This window comes from Rhinolophus sinicus, linkage group LG06, assembly GCF_036562045.2.
Source record: "Rhinolophus sinicus isolate RSC01 linkage group LG06, ASM3656204v1, whole genome shotgun sequence".
NCBI lineage: Eukaryota > Metazoa > Chordata > Mammalia > Chiroptera > Rhinolophidae > Rhinolophus > Rhinolophus sinicus.
The window spans coordinates 75431369-75451962 of record NC_133756.1 but is presented as its reverse complement, the minus strand read 5'-3'; the positions used below and the strand labels follow the sequence as shown (position 1 = coordinate 75451962).

General features: G+C 37.5%; 1 protein-coding gene across 6 annotated transcripts in view; it reads left to right on the top strand.

The window, feature by feature from the left end:
* RIPK1 (receptor interacting serine/threonine kinase 1) overlaps positions 1-20594 on the top strand; it is a 44343-nt gene that overhangs the window by 14023 nt on the left and 9726 nt on the right. For all 6 annotated transcript variants that reach the window (XM_019752385.2, XM_074335288.1, XM_019752384.2 and 3 more), the window contains 4 exons: positions 2297-2434; positions 3756-3984; positions 5718-5867; positions 17523-17599. In XM_019752385.2, the coding sequence (XP_019607944.2) occupies positions 2297-2434; positions 3756-3984; positions 5718-5867; positions 17523-17599 (594 nt within the window). The remainder of the gene's footprint in view (positions 1-2296; positions 2435-3755; positions 3985-5717; positions 5868-17522; positions 17600-20594) is intronic.

Sequence of the window (20594 nt, the reverse complement as noted above, 5' to 3'; positions counted from 1 at the left end):
CAGGCGCAGCGACTTGGGTGCTGCTTGTCTGTTGCGGTTATCGCTTGGTGGTGTTTTTAGCTTGTTGGTGTAAAACAATCCTTTTGTTTTGTGGGATATTTTGGATTTTCTGAAGTCAATCCCTCATTAAATCTTCCTTGACTTTCCCTGCCCAGAGGGTGGTCTTGCCCTCCTCTCAGTCCCTGCAGATAGTTTAGTTGTCCATGTCCCTTTTGTCAGCTACTGTAAGGTCTACAATTCAGAGACGGGCCCTGTCTCCAAGGAGCACACGGTCCGATGTGAGCAATATGCATAACGGATAACAAATATTGATTGATTCATTAAAGGATGTACTCTGTAAAGGACTGTATGAGAAGACGGAATACATGGAATTGTGCTTGGATACTATTTTAAAAACTTACAGCTCAGATATAGAACATCAGAGGCAATGATAATGGATAAGTAAGACTTAAAACAGGAAAATAAAAATTGTGTACCAAAATCAAATAACTCTAAAGCATTTTTAAGAGTTTATGTACTTATTAAGAGCAAGGCCTTGTGCTAGTTGCTCAGGAGCCAGTAGCAAATATGAACCAGTAGCAAATATGACACAGACAAGTAAAAGGGGACAGATAGGTAAGGGAACGGTATAGTGTATGGTGTTTTGTTAGATAACCTCATTGTGTGCTGTGGGAACACGAGGAGAGGCGAACACTCCAGCATGAAATGGATAAGGAGGGATTCCAGAAGGAGGATGCTTGAGTCAAGGACAAATAGAGGTTTTGGAGCAGAGAATTAGGGACTAAGTGTTCCAGGCAGAGAGAATGACATGTGCAACGGAATGAGAGTCATCCAGATTTGGAAACTGCAAAAAACTGGGTTTTGCCAGAGCATAGATTGCCTGGGGAGTGGTGGGATATGACTGTCTTTATGACACATATTCCCCCTTTTCCCGTCTTCTCCCCTGTCTCCACAACTGCCGAAGCTATGCCAATTCTTTTAAGTCACAGACATCTCTCACAAATACCTGTGGAAAAGATAAAAGACAATCACTTATGCACGTTGCATTATAATTTGATCCAATTGCTCTTCTACCCCAAACTGGGTAAGATCAGTTGTATGAAGTAAGTAGGCATTTTGATTGGGAGAGAAATCATTTGGGACAAGAAGCATTCTGGGGGGTCGGGCAATGATGACATACACTAATTGGGGCTCAAGAAGAAGATAAGGAGGACATAGGTAGAGAAGCAGGCAGAGGGATGAGAAGGGGATCTACTTTGCTTGCTCAGAATTTTCCCCTAAATCCAAAGGTGTACCGTGGAAGAAGGGAAACTGGCAGTTTTTTGTAGGGTACTGATCAGATTATGAATACTGTAGTTCAGCTACATTATGAGTTAAATATGGTTTTTTTGGGGGTTGACTTGGGAATCCAACTTCCATCATTTAAAATTTTCTCCTGTTTACCAACAACCAACATACACGTGAACTTTTAGGAAACAGACTATTTGTAAACTAGTGACTGCAGGTGCATGTGTGCACACACACAGAGTGAGTTTGTGTTTTTCAGTGTTAAGTGAATCTAATTTCTATAAATAGAAACTGGAATTGTCTATATTAACATAGATATTCATATAACTAGAATACAATTGTGAGAGTTACCTGAGGTTCTACAAAGACCTGAAAGTACGTAATAATAAGTCACAAAATAGATACTACATTCATTTAAGGATTAAGATTGTGTTATCTAATAGATTAATCTTTACGTGTTTGTAATCAGTGTGAACACGTTCTCTTGTATTCTTTTTTCTGTTAACGTTATTCATACATGCATTTCCATGACATTTTTCACATATTTAAAATATAATAGAACGTCATATTAGTATACCATACAGAATATTTGTTTGTGTTTTTTTTTTGTATATGTATTTATCCATTCATTCACCAAACATTCCATGTACCATGCTAGGTAGTAAGCATACATCCTAAGTAATATAATAATTATTATTATTATTATAGTTATAATAATAATATTTTGTCTTCCAGAAGTTTAGTTATATAGCATTTTTATATATTGCTGTATTGTCATGGAAGTTTTATTCTTACACTGACAAAACACACCACTGATACCTTACCACCAGGATGAGATCTTTCTTCAAAAGGGGGCTTGTTTTACAATGTCAGTAGTACTGCAGAGCATGAGCGAAGGCAGCCTGGTAACTGGATCCTCAGGTGCAGACCCCACTACTCTTGAGTGAAATAGTTGCTTTGGCCTGTTTGATTACCTTTCCATTTCATGACTTAATATTATTTGTTTCAGATCAGTATCCCCCTTTCTGTAAAAGGAAGGATAATTATGGAGACCATTGAAGGAATGCGGTATTTACATGCAGAAGGTGTAATACACAAGGACCTAAAGCCTGAAAATATCCTCGTTGATGATGACTTTCACATTAAGGTAAACCATAATCTAAAGGCTTCCAGAAGATTGGGGTAATTTACTTTTAATTCTTCACTGTAAATACATTTCTGTGCATGGTAGACTCTAAGGAAGACCTCGCTTATTTTAATTGGTGATGGTGGTGCCTAAAGGCTCTACCAAGGATTGAAAAGAAAGATACAGACTTGATGGAGTTTATATTTTGTACGTATTCATTTACTTTCATCTGTATTTTTCATCTGTTTCCTTTTGCAACCTCCAACTGTTACATCACATGGAAGGAAACAATAGAGAGGGATTTTGCTGTTGTTGTTAGCTCAAGAGCAAGATTTAACTAGGCAGGTCATCATAGTTAATTGGCTCTGGCGGCAGGACTCAAAAGTGTAAGAATCTGAAAGGGGAAGCGGCCTTGGGGGAGGACTGAGGAACTGCTTTCACGGGCGTCACTCTCTGCTAGAACATTCTGCTGCTAGTACTTCGTCCTAGTCTTGGATGGATTTTATTCCTGTCTGTAAAGGAAGTTTCCTTCTTTACATTAATAACGTTATCTCTTACGTTCTGGGTTAGAATCTATGGATTTTATGTAATCACATACCAAAATTCGTCCCCAAGTGCTTGGATTCCTAGAGACAAAACTGAAACTGTCACCTCTGATTTCTTCTTAACTGTATTGTCCTGTCATTTTGCCCTGCCACTTCCCTCTTTGTTTTGTGTCTGACCTTGGTATTTTTCTCTCTGCTTTTATGTCTGTTTTTCTCCTCCTTCCCATCCCATCTCCTCTTAGGTTCAGGCTACCGACTGAAAACAAGCAGCAACACAGTCCTTAGGCTCCGAGTGTCTCGAATCCCTAGAAACTTGCATCCATGGGCTTCTGGACACCATTTGGGAAAATAGAAGGTGCAGTATGTAGTCACTGTCTGCTATATGAGTCTGCTGAAAAGAAAATACTTTTTTTCCCCTAGCACCAGAAATAGTTGAAAAGCATCTGTAGAGTTAATGAGGGATTAGAACAAATATATTTTGTTGTTGTTCATGTCAGAAATGTCTTGTTTTACCTCCTCCTTTCTCCCCTCAACTCTGCCAGCAAATTTCCTGTGTTTTTAATTGCATAAGAATTGAGATAACTAAAACTTCATGTGGACATTTCTTACGGGAGATTTTCCAAAAGGCTGAGGAAACAAAGTTTCTATTAGTCTGTTCAGAAGTAGCTGTTTTAAACCTATCCAGTGCCACCATTTCTGGAAAATTCCCTGTAACTCATGTAAGCCCCCAATTTAAAGACAAATCGGATGTGCTTGTAGCCTTCACAGAACAATCCCGTTGGTTTGATCTCTTGCAGATAGCTGATCTTGGCGCCGCTTCATTTAAGACGTGGAGTAAACTAACTAAAGAAGAACATAATGAGCAGAGGAAAGTGAATAGTCCTTCTAAGAAAAATGGTGGCACCCTCTGCTACATGGCCCCTGAGCACCTGAACGACATTAATGCAAGGCCCTCGGAGAAGTCAGATGTGTACAGCTTTGCCATAGTGCTTTGGGCAATATTTGCAAATAAGGAGCCGTATGAAAGTAAGACATTTATAAAGGAGTGGGATTTGGGTATTAATCAAAATTGTGAAATGAAATAATGGCTTTCAGTGGTCAGTTAAGATTTATAATTGTTGTTCATTTAGTGTCTGTCTGATCCCACTAGACTGTAAGCTCCACAAAGGCTGGGACCATATCTGATTTATTCAGTGCTATTCCCTGAGTATCTATACACATAGTGCCTAGGACGTAGTAGGTACTCAATACATTTTTGTTGACTGAATGAGTAATCTCAGTTTAGGAATCAGGAATCATGGAACAAGTAGGAGCCTTGATAATACATCTAAGTTTGGGAGGTACTGTAAAATTCCCAGCTTCTTCTGGGACATGAAGGCTTGCGTCTCAGGACTAACCTTTCATATTACAAGTCATACACTTCACACTTTCATCCATTCACTTACTCCTTCATTGAGGACTTATTTCAGAATTTATGTGGGCACATTAATTAGAATTGGAAATACAGAGATGAGAAAGACATAGTTCATGCAGGGGAACAGATACATAAGTAGTCATTCCTCAGTTTGTTAAGTGCTTAAGTTAATGGCCATTTTCCTATCTGTTCTTCATCAGGTGATTATTAGCTCCCGTGGTTTAGTGGTCACTTCTTTGCCCATGCCTCTCAAATGTCTTATCTGTAGTCCTGGCCTGGACACCCACTTCTCTGTTAGTCAGATCCATTACATGTACCAGAGGAACCCCAAAGCAATATCCCCCCAAACAAATTCATCTTCCAGTTGCTCTCCCCGTCATCCACTCAGCTTTGCTCCTGACAGCAGATGGCATCACCATCCACCTACTGAGTTGCCTGACCAGAAACCTTAGTCATCTCAGACTCAACCTTGTCCCTCTTCTCCTACTTCCAATCAGTCATTAAAACCTATGGATTTAAGGTATATATATGATTCAGGGTACATCCTGAATCCACCCACTTCTGTTTGGCACCCCCAGACTCTGTTTAGTTCAAACACTTCGTATTTCTGTTGCAAGCTCTTCATGCACATCTACCATTCACGCTGCCGCCCAGATGGTAATCCCAAAAGGTAGTAGGACCATCTCACTCATCTGTTTAAAATCCTTCCAAGGCTCCCTGTGGCCTAAGGATAAAGTTCAGATTCCTCAGCATACAAGGCCCTTTCTGATGACTGTTGCTTCTTTCTCTAGCCTTATTCCTTGCCTCTCTTTCCTTAGTTAATGTGCCCAGTTATATTGAACTACTAATTTCTGGGATACGTCATGATTTCTGAAACTTCCAGTCTATTTATATTCTGCTTCCCTAGCCCAGAATCATCCTGTCTGAGTCCTCCTTCCCCATTTTTTACCTAGGTAACTCCTGCTTATTTTTCTGGACCCAACAAAGCATTCTCTGGCCTTCTAGTAAAGGCTGTGTTACCAGAACCCCTCGAACTTACTTCGTGAGTGGCAATTATGCTATATTTTAAGTCACTCTCATTAATACTCCGTTTGTTCTACCAGGAGGCAGCTTTCTTGTGAATGCTGTTTTTCATCTACCGAAATTAAAATTTTGTTTCATTATTACTACAATGGAAGATGTCAGCTCCTTGCCACAGGGCCATTCTGCCCCTGCTGGATGAGGCGGCTACACTAAAAGCATACCCTAGGCAAAGACAGATTGGTGGTATTGCCCAAGGAGGGAGGAGCACTGGGAGGAGCAGGACCTGAAAGAAAATCTCAACTTAAGCTCCCTTGCTTTATAGATGCTATCTGTGAGCAGCAGTTGATAGTGTGCATTAAATCAGGGAATAGGCCAAACGTGGAGGACATCATTGAGTTCTGCCCTAAGGAGATTATCAGCATCATGAAGGAATGCTGGGAGGCGAATCCAGAAGTCCGGCCGACATTCACTGGTAAGGGTGTTTTTTGTGACTGTGTACAATCACTTGTGTGGTGATTTTCCTAGTAAGATGTCAGGAAGTGGCTTTGAATCTTAAGAAAACTGAGTTCCACTTGTGAGTTCAAACTCATGTTTTAGCCTTTAAATGTTTAGTTCAATGAAAGATGCCATCCCTCCTCAAAGCATGAAGGCACTGAAGGCCCTCTTCTGTGTGCTTTTTTCATAATTAACTTTTTAAAAATTGTGTTAAAATATACATAACACATAGGTTACCATTTGAACCATTTTTTAGTGTATAATTCAGTGGCATTACGTACATTCATAGTGTTGTGCATCCAGCACTACAATCCATCTCCAAAACATTTTTATCTTTCCCAGCTGAAACTCTACCATTAAACAACACCACCCCCATGTTTCTCTCCCCCAGCCCTTGGTGACCTCCTTTCTACTTTCTGTCTCTCTGAATTTGACTACTCTGGTACCTCATTATAAGAGGAATCATACAGTATTTGTCTTTTTGTTCGTGGCTTATTTCATTGAGTGTAATGTCCTCAAGGTTCATCCATGTTGTAGCAGGTATCAGAATTTCCTTCCTTTTTATTGCTGACTGGTATTTCACTGTATGTATACGCCACATTTTGTTTATCCACTCATCTGTTGATGGATACAACTTGGGTTGCTTCCACTGACCTTGATTCTTAGCTTCTTTTATCTCTTTTCTCTCCCTTTGTGTAGCTGGCATCTTTGGAAATGTATTTTTGTCAGATTGGGCTTGTAGTAGAGGAAGAAGGAAAGGGATATGGATTTACATGCTTGCACCTCTTCCCATTCCTCTATGTTACCAAGGATCTTGCTAAGATCCTAGGCAGAGGAAAGAAGAAAATCAGAGGAAAGGGGCAGAGGAAAGAAGACAATCGGGTGAGGAAAAAATAAACAGTAGGAAAGCACTTTGGGGCATCCTGCTATGAGAAAACAAATGAAGCCCCACCTACCACTACAACCAAAGGTTTAGAAGGGTACTTAGAGGTCGTTGCCTGTTTCCTTATTCTCTCAGTCAGTCTGAATCTTCTGGCTTGGTTTCTTCTTTTCTCATGCCTTTTTCACTTTTTTTTGAAGTTCTTATTTTGGGATAATTGTGGGTTTACATGCAGCTGTGAGAAATAACCCAGAGACAAGAGGTACCCTTTACCTAGTTTTTCCCCCAATGATACATCTGGCCAAACTACAGTACAGTGCTAACAACCAGAATATTGACATTGAGACCTTTGAACACAGAACATTTCTGTCACCACAAGAGTCTCTCATGTTGCCCTATTATAGCCACACCCACCTGCCTCCCTAACCTCACCCCTCCCTCACCTCTGGATACCACTAATCTGTTCTTCATTTCTATCATTCTGTCATTTCATGAATGTTGCATAAATGGAATCATAAAATACCTTTTGGGAAACTTTTGGCATTGGCTTTTTCCTACTCAGCTAATTCTCTGGAGATTCATCCAGGTTGTTGTGTCTATCAGTGGCTTGTTCCTTTTTATTGTTGAGAAGCACTTTATGGTGTGGATGTACCACAGTTCGTTTACTCACTCCTTGAAAGACATCTGGTTTGTTCTAAGTTTTTGGCTATTATTAGGAAAAGCTGCTGTAAATATTCATGTTACTGTTTTTTTAGTGTGTGTGAATAGAAGTCTTGATTTCTCTGGAATAAAGACCCAGGAGTGAAATAGCTAGATGGTATGGTAGTTTCATGTTTAGGTTATTTTCGTTTTTATTTTTAGAAATTGCCAAACTGTTTTCCAGAGTGGCTCTATCATTTTATATATTCCCATCAGCAATGTAGGAGTGCCTGTTTCTCTGCATTCTTGTTAACATTTGGTGTTATCATATTTTTATTTTAGCTATTTTGATAGGCATGTAGTGATTGCTCATTGTGGTTTTAATTTGCATTTCTCTAATCACTATTGATGTTGAATATCTTTTCATGTGCTTATTTGCCATCTGTATATCTTCTTGGGTGAAATGTTGCTTTATGTCTTTTGCCCATTTTCTAATTGGATTGCTTGTTTTTTTACTATTGAATTGTGAGTGGTCTTTATATGTTCTATATATCATTATTTTTTCGATTTGTGGTTTGCTAGTATTTTCTCCCAATCTGTAGTTTTTTGTTTTTCGTTTTTTTCATTCTTTTAATAGGGTCTTTCACAAAGTAAAAGTTTTTTATTTTGATAAAGTCTAGTTCAATTGAATTGGTTTTTCTCCTTTGTCAGAAATCAGTTGGAATATTTGTGTGAGTCTATTTCTGGGTTCTCTGTTTTGGTCCATTGATCTATGTATTCAGATATCCTACTACCAATATTCAGTCTTAATAACTGTAGTGATACAATAAATCTTAAAATTAAGTCAACTGATTCCTCCCACTTTTTGCTTCATTTAAAAAATTCTGTTAGCTACTCTAGTTCCTTTGTCTTTCTATATAAAATTTAGAAAAATCTTATCTATTCTACAAAAAAAATCTTAAAGGATTTTGATAGGAATTGTGTTGAATCTGTATACCCGTTTGGAGAGAACTGACACTATTACTTTGTTGAATCCATGAACACGGTATGTCTGTCCATTTATTTGATCTTTGATTTTTTTTATCAGTGTTGTGTAGTTTTCATCATAGTAGTCCTATATATTTATTTCTTTTTTTAAGCAATTCTAAGTAGTTTGTATTTTTAATTTAGAGGTCTATTTGTTAATATCTAGAATATAGAAATATAGTTGATTTTTTTTTTGTATGTTAGTCTTGTATCCTGTGACCTTGTTGAGCTCATATATAAGTTCTTGGAGATTTCTCGAATCTTCTTTGGAGATTTTTTTAGATTTTCACATCCTCTCCAAATAGGGACAGTTTTATTTGTTCCTTTCTGATCTGAATGACTTTTATTTCCTTTTCTTGCTTTATTGTACTGCCTAGAGTTTCCAGCACTATCTTGAATAAGAGCAAGAAGAGCAGACATACTTACCTTGCTGTTAATCTTAGGGGGAAGCATTCAGACTTTCACCATGAAGTTTGATGTTAGCTGTAGGTATTTTGTAGATATTTATCACTTGAGCAGGTTCACCATATCTATTCCTGTTTTTCTGAGTTATCATAAGTGGGTTTTGAATTTTGTCAAATGCATTTTCAGCGTTGATTGATATGGTCATCTGATTTTCATTCTTTAACCTGTTAATATGGTGGATTATATCAATTGATTTTTGAATTCTTTTTTTAATATTTTTTATTTTTCAATTATAATTGACATACAATATTATATTAGTTTCAGGTGTGTAACATAATGATTACACATTTATGTAACTTACTAAGTGATCACCCCAATAAATCTCATACCCATCTGACACCAATCATAGTTGCTCCAATATTATTGATTATATTCCTTATGCTATACCCTACATCCCCACGACTACTGTGTAATAACCAATTTGTACTTCTTAATTCCTTCCCCTTTTTTCACCTATACTCACAACTCCCATCCCCTCTGGCAACCATCAAAATGTTCTCTGAATCTATGAGTTTGTTTTTGTTTTGTTTGTTTGTTTATTTTGTTCTTTAGATTCCACACATAAGTGAAATCACATTGCATCTGTCTTTCTTAGTCTGACATACTCCACTCAACACAATATCCTCCAGGTCTATTTATGCTGCCACAGATGGCAAGAACCCATTTCCATCCATGGCTGAGTAATATTCCATTGTATAGATATACCACCTCCTCTTTATCTATTCATCCCTCAGTGGACACCCAGGCTGCCTCCACATCTTGGCTACTGTAAATAATGCTGCAACGAATATATGGATGCACACGTCCCCTTGAAGTAGCATTTTGGGTTTCTTTGGATAAATATCCTGAAGTGGGATTACTGGGTCCTTCTTTGTCTCTTGTTATAGCCTTTGTTTTAAAGTCTGTTTTATCTGGCATAAGTATTGCTATTCCAGATTTGTTTTTTCCTCATTTCCATTATCATGAGATATCTTTTTCCCGTCCCTTTGCTTGCAGTTTTATGTGTGTCTTTCGATCTGAAGTGAGTTTCTTGTAGGCAGTATATTTAAAGGTCTTGTTTTCTTATCCATTCAGCCACCCTGTCTTTTGATTGGAGCATTTAATCCATTTACATTTAAAGTAATTGTTGATATATATATATATAAAACTGATATTTTATTATTCATATTTTTTTATCTTTTTTTTTTTTTTTTCCATCTTAAAGAAGTCCCTCTGAGAGTCCTTGTAATTCTGGTTTGGTATTTATGGACTCCTTTGGTTTTATTCTTGTCTGGGCATCTCTTTATCTGTCCTTTGATTCTATCATTTAGAATCAAATGATCTTTGCTGGGTTGAGTAATCTTGGTCGTAGGTCCTGGCTTTTTATCACTTTGACTATTTCCTGCCAGTCCCTTCTGGCCTGCAAAGTTTCTGTTGAGAAATCAGCTGAATTTATCTTGCTGTGTTTAAGATTCTCTCTTTGGCTTTAAACTTTGGCGTTTTTATTATGAAGTATCTTGGTGTGGGCCTTTTTGGGTTCATCTTGTTTGGGAATCTCTGCACTTTCTGTGCTTGTATGTCTTATTTCCTTTATCAAGTTAGGGAAGTTTTCAGTCGTTATTTCTTCAACTAGGTTTTCAATTCCTTTCTCTCTCTCTTCTCCTTCTGGTACCCCTATGCTGCAAATGTTGTTATGCTTGATGTTGTCCCAGAGGCCTCTTAAACTATCCTCACTTTTTTGGATTCTGTTTAGTTTTTGCTCCTTTGTTTGGATGTTTTCTGTTACCTTATCTTCTAAATCGCTGATTCGATCCTCTGCTTTATCTAATCTGTTGATTCCCTCTAATGCATTCTTCATTTCAGTTATTGTATTCTTTATTTCTGACTGGTTCTTTTTAATGTTTTCTCTCTTCATTTTTATGTTTCCTATCTCTTTGTTGAAGTTCTCCCTGAGATCATTGAGCATCCTTATAAGCAGTGTGTTGAACTCTGTGTCTGGTTGATTGTTTGTCTCTATTTTGTTTAGTTCTTTTTCTAGAGCTTTGTTCTATTCTTTTATTTGGGACATATTTCTTTGCCTCCTCATTTTAGCTGCCTTCCTGTGTTTGTTTCGATATATTAAGTAGAGCTACTGTGTCTCCTGATCTTAGTAGAGTGGACTTATGTACAAGATGTGCTGTGGAGCCCAGTGGCACAGTCTCTCTGGTCACCTGAGCAGGGTGCTCCAGTATGTCCATTGTGTGGGTTGTATGTGCCTTCCTGTTGTAGTTGAGCCTTGGTTGCTGTTTGCACGTCAGTAGGAGGGACTGACCCTTGGGCTAATTGGTTGTAAGGACTGGCCGTGACTACAGTGGAGGAGGTGTTGTACAGGGGCTGGCCCTCGGAGCAGGACTCACTTTAGCAGGTCTCTGGTGGTACTCAGTCTGCCCTTTGGGTATGTTGTTTGTGGAGTTGGTTGGGTGGTGCTCTGGTGTAGTCTGAAGCTGGCCACCAGACATGTTGGTTCTGGGGCCTCTTGGGATGGGCTCTATTGCAGGCCATGTTCAGTTGCTGCCTGTATCCTGCCAGGGGCCACTTAGTATGAGCTACAAAGCGGCCTGCAGATGGTTGCCACCTATACTGGGCTTGGAGGTACCTGGGAGAGGCTAAGCTGTGAACCAAGGCCGGCTACTGCTTGTGCTGTGCTTAGCAAGAGGTATGGGGCCAGATGCTGCTTGTTTAGGAATTGTGAATGTTTGAGAGATTTTAGGAAAAGTCTACAGCATGAGCCAAGGCAGGCCATTTGTATGGAAAAGCTACTGGAAGCGTCTTGGGTGGGCCCGCAAGTTGGGTAGGGTGAAATGTCAGGAAATCACCAGGGCAGGGAAAATGGTGTTAGCCAGGTTGATGGAGACTCAGGTATGGCAGCCACCTATGCATGCAGGGTGGGTAGTGGGAGGGCTCAACAAAGGGGCAGTAGCTTTTGCCAACACTGTCTGGGAGAAAGCTGCCCCTCCAGCCCTCTTTCTGAAGCCAGACAATTCAATTCCTCCCCATATGTCCCTGATACCTTTTGAGCTACTGCCCCCGTGCTGGAGCTCAGAGCAAGGGAGTCCATCAGTGAGTAAGTCCATACTTGGGCCCTTTAAGGCGAATGCCTAGAACACCAGCAGCCCTCTGTGTCACTCAGGCACAACCTCCACTGGTTCTCATGGCCAGAAGTTATGGGGACTTCTTGTCCCAGCACTGGAACCCTAGGCTGGGGAACCTGGTATAGGGCTGGGACCTCTCACTGCTCTGGGGGGAACCTCCACAGCTAAGATAGCCTTCCCAATTTTTAACTGCTACATGTGGATGTGGGACCAGCCCAGTCCGAGTCTGCCCTCTTGCCAGTCTCGATGTGGCTCTTCTGTATATCCTTAGATATAGGACTTCTGTTCTGCTAGACTTCAGGCTGTTCTCAATGGTGGTTGTTACATAGGTTAGTTGTAATTTTGATGTGGTTAGAAGAGGAGGCAAGCACAGCATTTGTCTACTCTGCCATCTTGACCAGAAGCTGATTTTTGAATTCCAAACCCCAGAAAGAAAACTTATTTGGTCATGGTGTATAATCCTTTTTATTTATTGCTGAATTGCATTTGGTAATATTTTTAAGACTTTTTGCATGTATAATCATGAGGGTATTGGTCCATAGCTTTCTGTTTTTTGAATTATCTTTGTTTGGTTTTGATGTCAGGGTCAATATTGGCTTCATAAAATAAATCGAGAAGTGTTTTTTCTGTTTCTGGAAAAAATGTATATAACTGATATTTATTCTTTATAAGTTTGGTAGAATTCTACCATGAAATCATATGGGCCTGGAAATTTTTTGGGAGGTGTTTTTAAATTATGAAGTCAATTTCCTTAATGATTATAAGTCCATTCAGATGATTTTTTTTATATCAGAGAAGTTGTGGTAGTATGTAGTTTTTGAGGAAATGGTGTATTTCATCTAAGTTATCAAATTTATGTGTGTAAAGTTGTTTGTAGTGTCCTTTATTATGCTTTAGATATCTGCAGTGTCTGTAGTGATAGCCCCTGTTTCATTTCTGATACTAGTAATCTGTGTCTTCTGTTTTTCTTTGTCAGTCCTCTTAGAGCTTTATCAATTTTATTGATCTTTTCAGAGAACCAGCTTTAATTTTCTGGGTTTTTTAAAAATGTTTTTTATTTCATTGATTCCTGTTTTATTTCCTTTCTTCTACTTGATTTTTGTTTGTGTTTTTCTAGGTTCTTGAAGTGGGAACTTAGATTACTGATTTTGATTTGAGACCTTTTCTCTTTTCTAATGGTGGGTTTGATGCCATCAATTCCCTTCTCAGCCCTGCTTTAGTTGTGTCCCATTAATTTTGATATATTGTCTTTTCAATCACTTCAATGCAATTTTTTAATTTTCCTTGAGACTTTCTCTTTGATCTATACATTATTTTAAAGTGTGTTGTTTAGTTTCCAAGAATTTGGAGATTTTCCTGTTATCTTTCCATTATTGATTTCATTGTAGTTAGAAAACACATTCTGTATGTTTCAGTTCTTTAAAAATTGTTGAGGTTATAGTCAGTGATATAGTAACAGCTATATACACTGTTAGAGGGTAATAGAGATTGGGGGCGGTTATCACTGTGTGAGGGGTGTAAATGTCTAACTATTACATTGGTCTGTACACCTGAAACTAATAAAAAAGTTGTTGAGGTTTATTTTATGGCCTTGGATATGGTGTATCTCGGTATATGCTCTGTGGGCACTTGAAAAGAATGGGTATTCAGCTGTTGTTTGTAGAATATTTTATACATCTCAATTAGCTCCTGTTAGTTGATAGTGTTGTTGAGTTCTTCTATATCTTCACTGATTTTCTGTGTTTTTTCAATTGTTTGAGAGGGGTGATCAAATATCCAACTCTAATTGTGAATTTATCTGTTTCTGCTTTTAAATCTATCATCTTTAGTTTTATATATTTTGTATCTCTGTTGTTGGGTACATATACATTTGGATTGCTATGTCTTGATGGATTGATCCTTTTATCATACATAAATATCCTTTTCTGTCTCTAGTAATCTTTTTTGCTCTGAAGTCTATTTATTGGATGTTAATAGAGCCACCCTGCTTTCCTTTTATTAATGTTTATGTGATACATCTATTCTCATCTTTTTATATTAAGCTGCCTATAATCATATGTGATGTGAGTTTCTTTTAACAGCATATTGTTGGGTCATTTTTTTTTTTAAATCTATTCTTCCAATCTCTGTCTTTAGATTAGTGTTTTTAGATCATTTATATTTAATGCAATTATTGATATGTTAGGGCTCATGTCTGCCATTTAATTTTTTTGTTTGTTCTTTCTGTTTTTCGTTTCTGTTTTCTTTTTCCTGCCTTCCTGTGGGTTCTTGGATACTTTTTAAAATTACATTTTGACTTATCTATAGTATTTTTAAATATAGTGTTTCTAATGGATGCTGTAGGTGTTACATAATCTATATATAATTAATCACAGTCTACTGATGTCATTATTTTACCAGTTTGAGTGAAGTATAAAAAGTCTACTCTCATTACTTCTCTTTAACTTCTTTTTTATATAATTGCCTTAAATATTTCCTCTACGTACACTTAGAATACGTCAGACAATGTTACACTTTTGCTTAAGAAAGCCTATTGTATTTACCTATATTTTTGATTGCTGTATTGTGGTGTCTTTTTTCTAATACTACTTCTGATACTAAATGTTTAACTAACTGGGTGTCCTAGAATTCAGTTGAATTTTGACACTAACTACCCAGAGTTATTGTCAGACTCCACAGGTTTAAGGGCTTAGTCCTGCTGCAAGATTATCCCCATTTCAGACATCAGATGCAAATATGGTCCCCTGGCAACCCACACTTCTGCACAGCTGAACACAAATTCAGGGAATCTCACAACACCACTTTAGTTTTGATAATTCACCGGAACATCTCACAGAACTGAGGAAAACATTTTACTTGCATTTACTGGTGTATTATAAAGGATACAACGCAGGCACAGTCAAATGGAAGAGATGCATAAAGCAATGTATTGGTGGAGGGGGATGCCACAGAGCCCTCCCCAGTCCCTTTCCCCTCCCTGGCAGTTAGGGGTGTTACTGAAAGATCCAACCCTGTAATCCTGGCTAAGCATTCTAGTAACTAGCTTCCAGTTTGAAGCTATCTAGCCTCCCTCACCTCCAACTCCTCCAGCCAGAAGCCATATCATTAGCATACAAAAGACATTCTTATCATTTAGGAGATTCCAGGGATTTGGGGAGCTCTCTGCCCAGAGCCATCCAAACCTGGGGAAAAGACCAAACATTTATTTTTTTATCATACCACGTTTTCTTTCTTTCTCCCAGACATTCAAAGGTGTCTTCTATGATCATTTTTTTGTTGTTGTTTAGAGAACTTCCTTTAGCTGTTCTCTTATTATATGTCTGCTGGGGACAAATTCTCTAAGTATGTCTTCATTTGAGAATCTCTTGATCTCCCCTTCATTCCTGAAGTATAATTTTGCTGGGTGTAGGATTCTGAGTTGATATTCTTTTCTTTCAGCTCTTAAAAAAATATTATGCCACTTCCTTTGACATCTGTCGTTTCAGGTGAGAAATCCTCTGTCATTCTAATTTTTTTTTTTTTTCCTGATAGGCATTAGTTTTCCCTGGCTGCTTTCAAGGTTTTTTTCTTTGTCTTTATTTTTCAGAGGTTTAATTATTATTTGCCTTGTTATGGATTTCTTTGGGTTTGTTCTGTTTGAGTTTTGCTCAGCTTTTTGAATCTGTAAGTTTGTGTCCCTTGTCAAATTTGGGAAGCTTTCAGCCATTATTTCTTAGAGTACTTTTTCAGCCTTACTCTCTTTTTCCTTTCCTTCTGAAATTCTGATGACAGAAATGCTAGATATTTTGTTATAGTCTCACATGTCATTTTTTTCTCAATTTATTTCTGTCTCTGGATCAGAATAGGTAATTTCTATAGTTCACCAACATTCCTCTGTCCCCTCCATTCTACTGTTGAGCTCATCCACTCAACTTTTTATTTTAGTTTATTGTATTTTTCAGTTTTAAAATTTCATTGAAATCTCTTTTATATCTTCTGTTTCTTTGTTGAGTCTTTCTATTTTTTCCCCATTTGTTTCAACCTTATTCATAATTGATTATTGAAGCATTTTTATCATGGTTGTTTAAATATCTTTGTCAGGTAATTCTAACATCTCTGTCATCTCAGTGTTGGCATGTATTGATTGTCATTTCTTCATTGTTTGAGATCTTCCTGGTTCTTAGTATGATGAGTGATTTTTCTATTGAAACTTGTACCTTTTTTAACCAAGTTATGAGATTCTAGATCTTCTTTAAACCTCCTCTTATAGGTGGCTCTATCTGATATGGTTTTGGCAGTGGAATGGTTTTGACACCTTGTTAGTGCCAGGTTGAAGGAAGTCCAGGTTTCCCTCTTGTCCCTGTTGATGCCTGAGGTGCAGGGGGTTCCTTGTTACTACTGCTCGGAAGGAGAAGTTCCAGTGGAGTCCATATGGTCTCCATGGACACTGCATTGGAGGTGAAAATCCTGACACTGCACTAGGTAGGCCTCTTCTGACACATCCCCATTGGGATGACAAAGGGACATTTTGTTACTGCAAAGTGAGGTTGCAAGTCCAGTCTGCCCTTGTAGTCCACTGACACCACAGGAGTGGATGTACTCATTGCCATCTGGGAGGAAGGGAAGTCCTGGCTTCCTATCTGGCCCTCTCTGACATTACCCTGTGGGGTGTGGGGCACCCTGTTACTGTCTGGTGAGATTGGAAGTCTATGCTTATACTCAGCCTTTTGGTAGTGCTGGGGGTGGAGCAACAGTTTTTTCTGTCATTTGGCTGGAGAGTGGTTATTGACTAAAGGGTTTTTGTTGTGCTAGCCTGCTCCTTGCTTAGTTCTTTGGCTAGAAAGAGCAGGTTGTAGTTTTTTGTTGTTGTTGTTGTTGTTGTTGTTGGGTTGCCAGCTTCTTTGGGTCTAAGTCTGGGATCTATGAGACAAAAAGAAAACCCAGTGAACTCACTGCCATGTCTTTCCTCAGATCCCAACGTCCCGAGCTGGTCTGCCTTTGTCTTGCCTCCTTTCAGAGTCTCATTATATTTATTTTATATGTAATATCTAGGGGTTCTTGTTGTACATAGTGAGAGAAATACAGAAAAATACATCTATTCTATCTTCCCGAAAGTGGAAGTTGCCTTGTCCTTTTAAGGCCAGCAGTTCTAACTCTGTATACCAAATCCTTATTCTAAGTATTCCATCCTATAATAAACCTGATGTCAGAGGGAGAGAAACAAAGAGTCCAGCCATTCTTGTTCACTTGGAGATTAACTCACATTAGAAAGGCTTTGTGATGCAGCCAGGAAAACTACATGCTATTAGGCAGGAGCCCGTAGTTTACAGTGTTGTCCTCTTCCATGTTCTGGCTACCTAGTTAATAATCTTGTTAGTTTTTTCATGAAAGTCAATGAATTAGCAATCAAATTTTTATTTTACTGCTTTGTCCACAGATAAAGGTAAGTAATTTAAAGGTAATAGAGTATTCATATTTTAATGTTATTTTAGAAAATATCTAAGAAATTTAAAGCACTATTTTTCTTATATAGGTATTGAAGACAAATTTAGGCCTTTTTATTTAAGTCATTTAGAAGCAAATGTAGAAGAGGATGTGAAGAGTTTAAAGGTAAGTAATATAGCAGATGCTAAAAGTGTTAACATATCAAAGCATATATAATTTCAATTATGAAAACCATAGCAATATAATTTGTTACGGAGATTTGAGGTAAGCGACCTTGGTAATCACATAAAACAAAATTAGCAAGTTTATGCAGATATCATCAACTTGCCATACTGGACCTATTCCTCCTTCAAAACTAATGAAATGAGAGAAAATATACATAGCAATATGAAAACAAAAGCACAACTTTTCTGGAATAGAATGGAAAGTATTCTAGGTGAATCAGTCATTTTGAGGAATTCTTAAAAGATAGAAAGCCGACAGAATTATATTTTCTGAGCCATATAACAGAAAAAGAAAAGCTAACCCAAAACATAATGCTGAAGAAGGAGTACTGGAGAAGCAAGTTTTGACTCAATGTACAAAAGAAACAGCATGGTCACGTAGGATATTGACAGGGAGAGTCATTTGGAATCCACAGTTGTGCCAGTTATAAAAGTTAGCTCCTCCCCCTAATTCCCTAAGCAACAAATGGGAGCAGCATATGCCATGGGCTGAAGCAGTGAGTGCTATTTGGGGTCAGAGAGTTATGTCAAAGACTGTTACTAACCAAGAAAGAGAAACAGACTTTCCCTACATATACACTCAGGAAACAAGCTACTGTCATAAGTCTTACAGCAACATACTGCTAGAATTATGAAAGTGAAACTATAGTAAATAAAACAATCAGGCAAACAGAAATTTTAAAGTACAAAAAAAAGGAAAAGAAATTAGACAGTCAAGAATTGCCAGACTTTTACACTATAAAAGATATCAATCCGGCCCGGTGGCTCAGGCAGTTGGAGCTCTGTGCTCCTAATGCTGGTTTGATTCCCACATGGGTCAGTGGGCTCTCAATCACAAAGTTGCCAGTTCGATTCCTCGACTCCTACAAGGGATGGTGGGCTGCGCCCCCTGCAACTAACAGTGGCAACTAGACCTGGAGCTGAGCTGCGCCTTCCACAACTAAGATTGAAAGGACAACAACTTGACTTGGAAAAAGCACTGGGAGTACACACTGTTCCCCAATAAAGTCCTGTTCCCCTTCCCCAATAAAATCTTAAAAAAAAAGATCTCTAATACAAACGAAGAAAGCAATCAAAAGGACATCATTAAAGATAGTCACTAAGACAAAAAAGCATTACCATAATAATCAGTAATATTTCATAATGACAAAAGGTTCAATTCATAAGGATGATAATAATAGCTTTAAATATGTATATGCCGATAACAACATGGCCTCAGAATGTACAAAGCAAAAATTGACAGAACTCAAAGAAAAAATACAGACAAATCCACAATCATAGTTGGAGATTTTAATACAAATTTGTTTTTAATTGATAAAACCAGTAAGGATATAGAAAATTTCAAGAACATAATTAACACATTTGACCTAATGGAAATATATAAAACACTGCACCTAATAACTGCAGAATACTTACCTTTAAAGGCTTTTCAAGAACATATAGAACATTTTCAAAAGTTGACGATGTACTGGGAAATAAAACAAGTCTCAATCAATTTGAAGGATTATAATCATATAAAGAACGTTCCCTGACTACATTTCAGTTATGCTAGAAATTAATCTTAACAGATAATTAGAAAATCCCATGTGGTTAGAAGTTAAGAAATATACTTTTCAATATCCTTTAGGTAAAAAAACTAATAATAATGGAATTTAGAAAATATTTGGAACTGAAGGCTAACAAAAACACCACATATTAAAATGTATAGAATGCCCTTTGCAAAGAAATACTAGTAAAGTATAGTCATTCGTGTGTGTGTGTGTGTGTGTGTGTGTGTGTAGGTACCTACACACACACACACACACACACACACACACACACACACACACACAAAGCTGAAAATGAATTAGCCAAGCATTCATCTGGAGAAGATAGCAAAATAAATCTAGAGCAAATAGAAAGCAGTAAATAATAAGAGAAGAGCATAAATTAGTGACATAGAAAACAGTTAATAGAGGATCAAAAAGTTAAATGTTGGTTCTTTGGAAAGGCTAATAAAATCAACTAAGACTGATCAAGAAAAACAGAGACTGAAATAATTAAGAGGCATCACTACAGCTCCTATAGACATCAAAATGGTATTAAGAGGATATTGTGAACAAGTATTTGCTAATTTTTAAAATTTGGATAAAATGGCAAATTTCTAGAAAATATAACTTAGCAAAACTGACTCAGAGTTTAAAAACCTGAATATTCCTATAACCATTAAAAGAGATTGGATTAGCGATGAAAATTCTTCCCACAAAGAAAATTTCACAGATAGCTTCATCAGTTATTTCTACTAAATATTCAGGGAATAAATTATCCCAATCTTATAAAAATTTGTCCAGATAATGGAGAATAGGTAACTCTCCCAGTCATTTTATGAAACTAGCATAACCTCGATTCCCAAACCTGAAAAAGAAGATAAAAGAAAGGAAAATTATAGACCAGTCTCACTTAATATAGGTTTGAAAATACTGAATAAAATATAAACACAATGAATCAATCAGTAGACAGTGAAGGTTGGAAAAGATATTTGGCCGCATTAACACAGAAAAGCAAAGTGAATTGATTATAATTTTTCATCTGTTAGATTCACAATGTTTTGAAAGATTGGTAATATCAAGTTTTGGTGAAAATGCAGAGTAACAGGGAGTCTAATGCAGTATTGGTTAAGAGTGTGAATTTTTGAAGTTTATTGAAAGATGATGCATCTATCAAAGTTTTAGAAGCGTAACGTTTGCAGCAATTCTACTCTTTAGTAATCGATCCTACTCACATATATCCTCAAAGATTTAGCTTCAGAAGTTCTTTGCATCTTAGTTTTTGAGTATAAAAGATTGGAAATGACCCAATTTATTTATGACCCATTATTTAGATACACTAAACAATGAATCATCGAAACTACAGAATGCTGTATAGCCATTTAAAAGAGGTAGAAACTAACATACAAT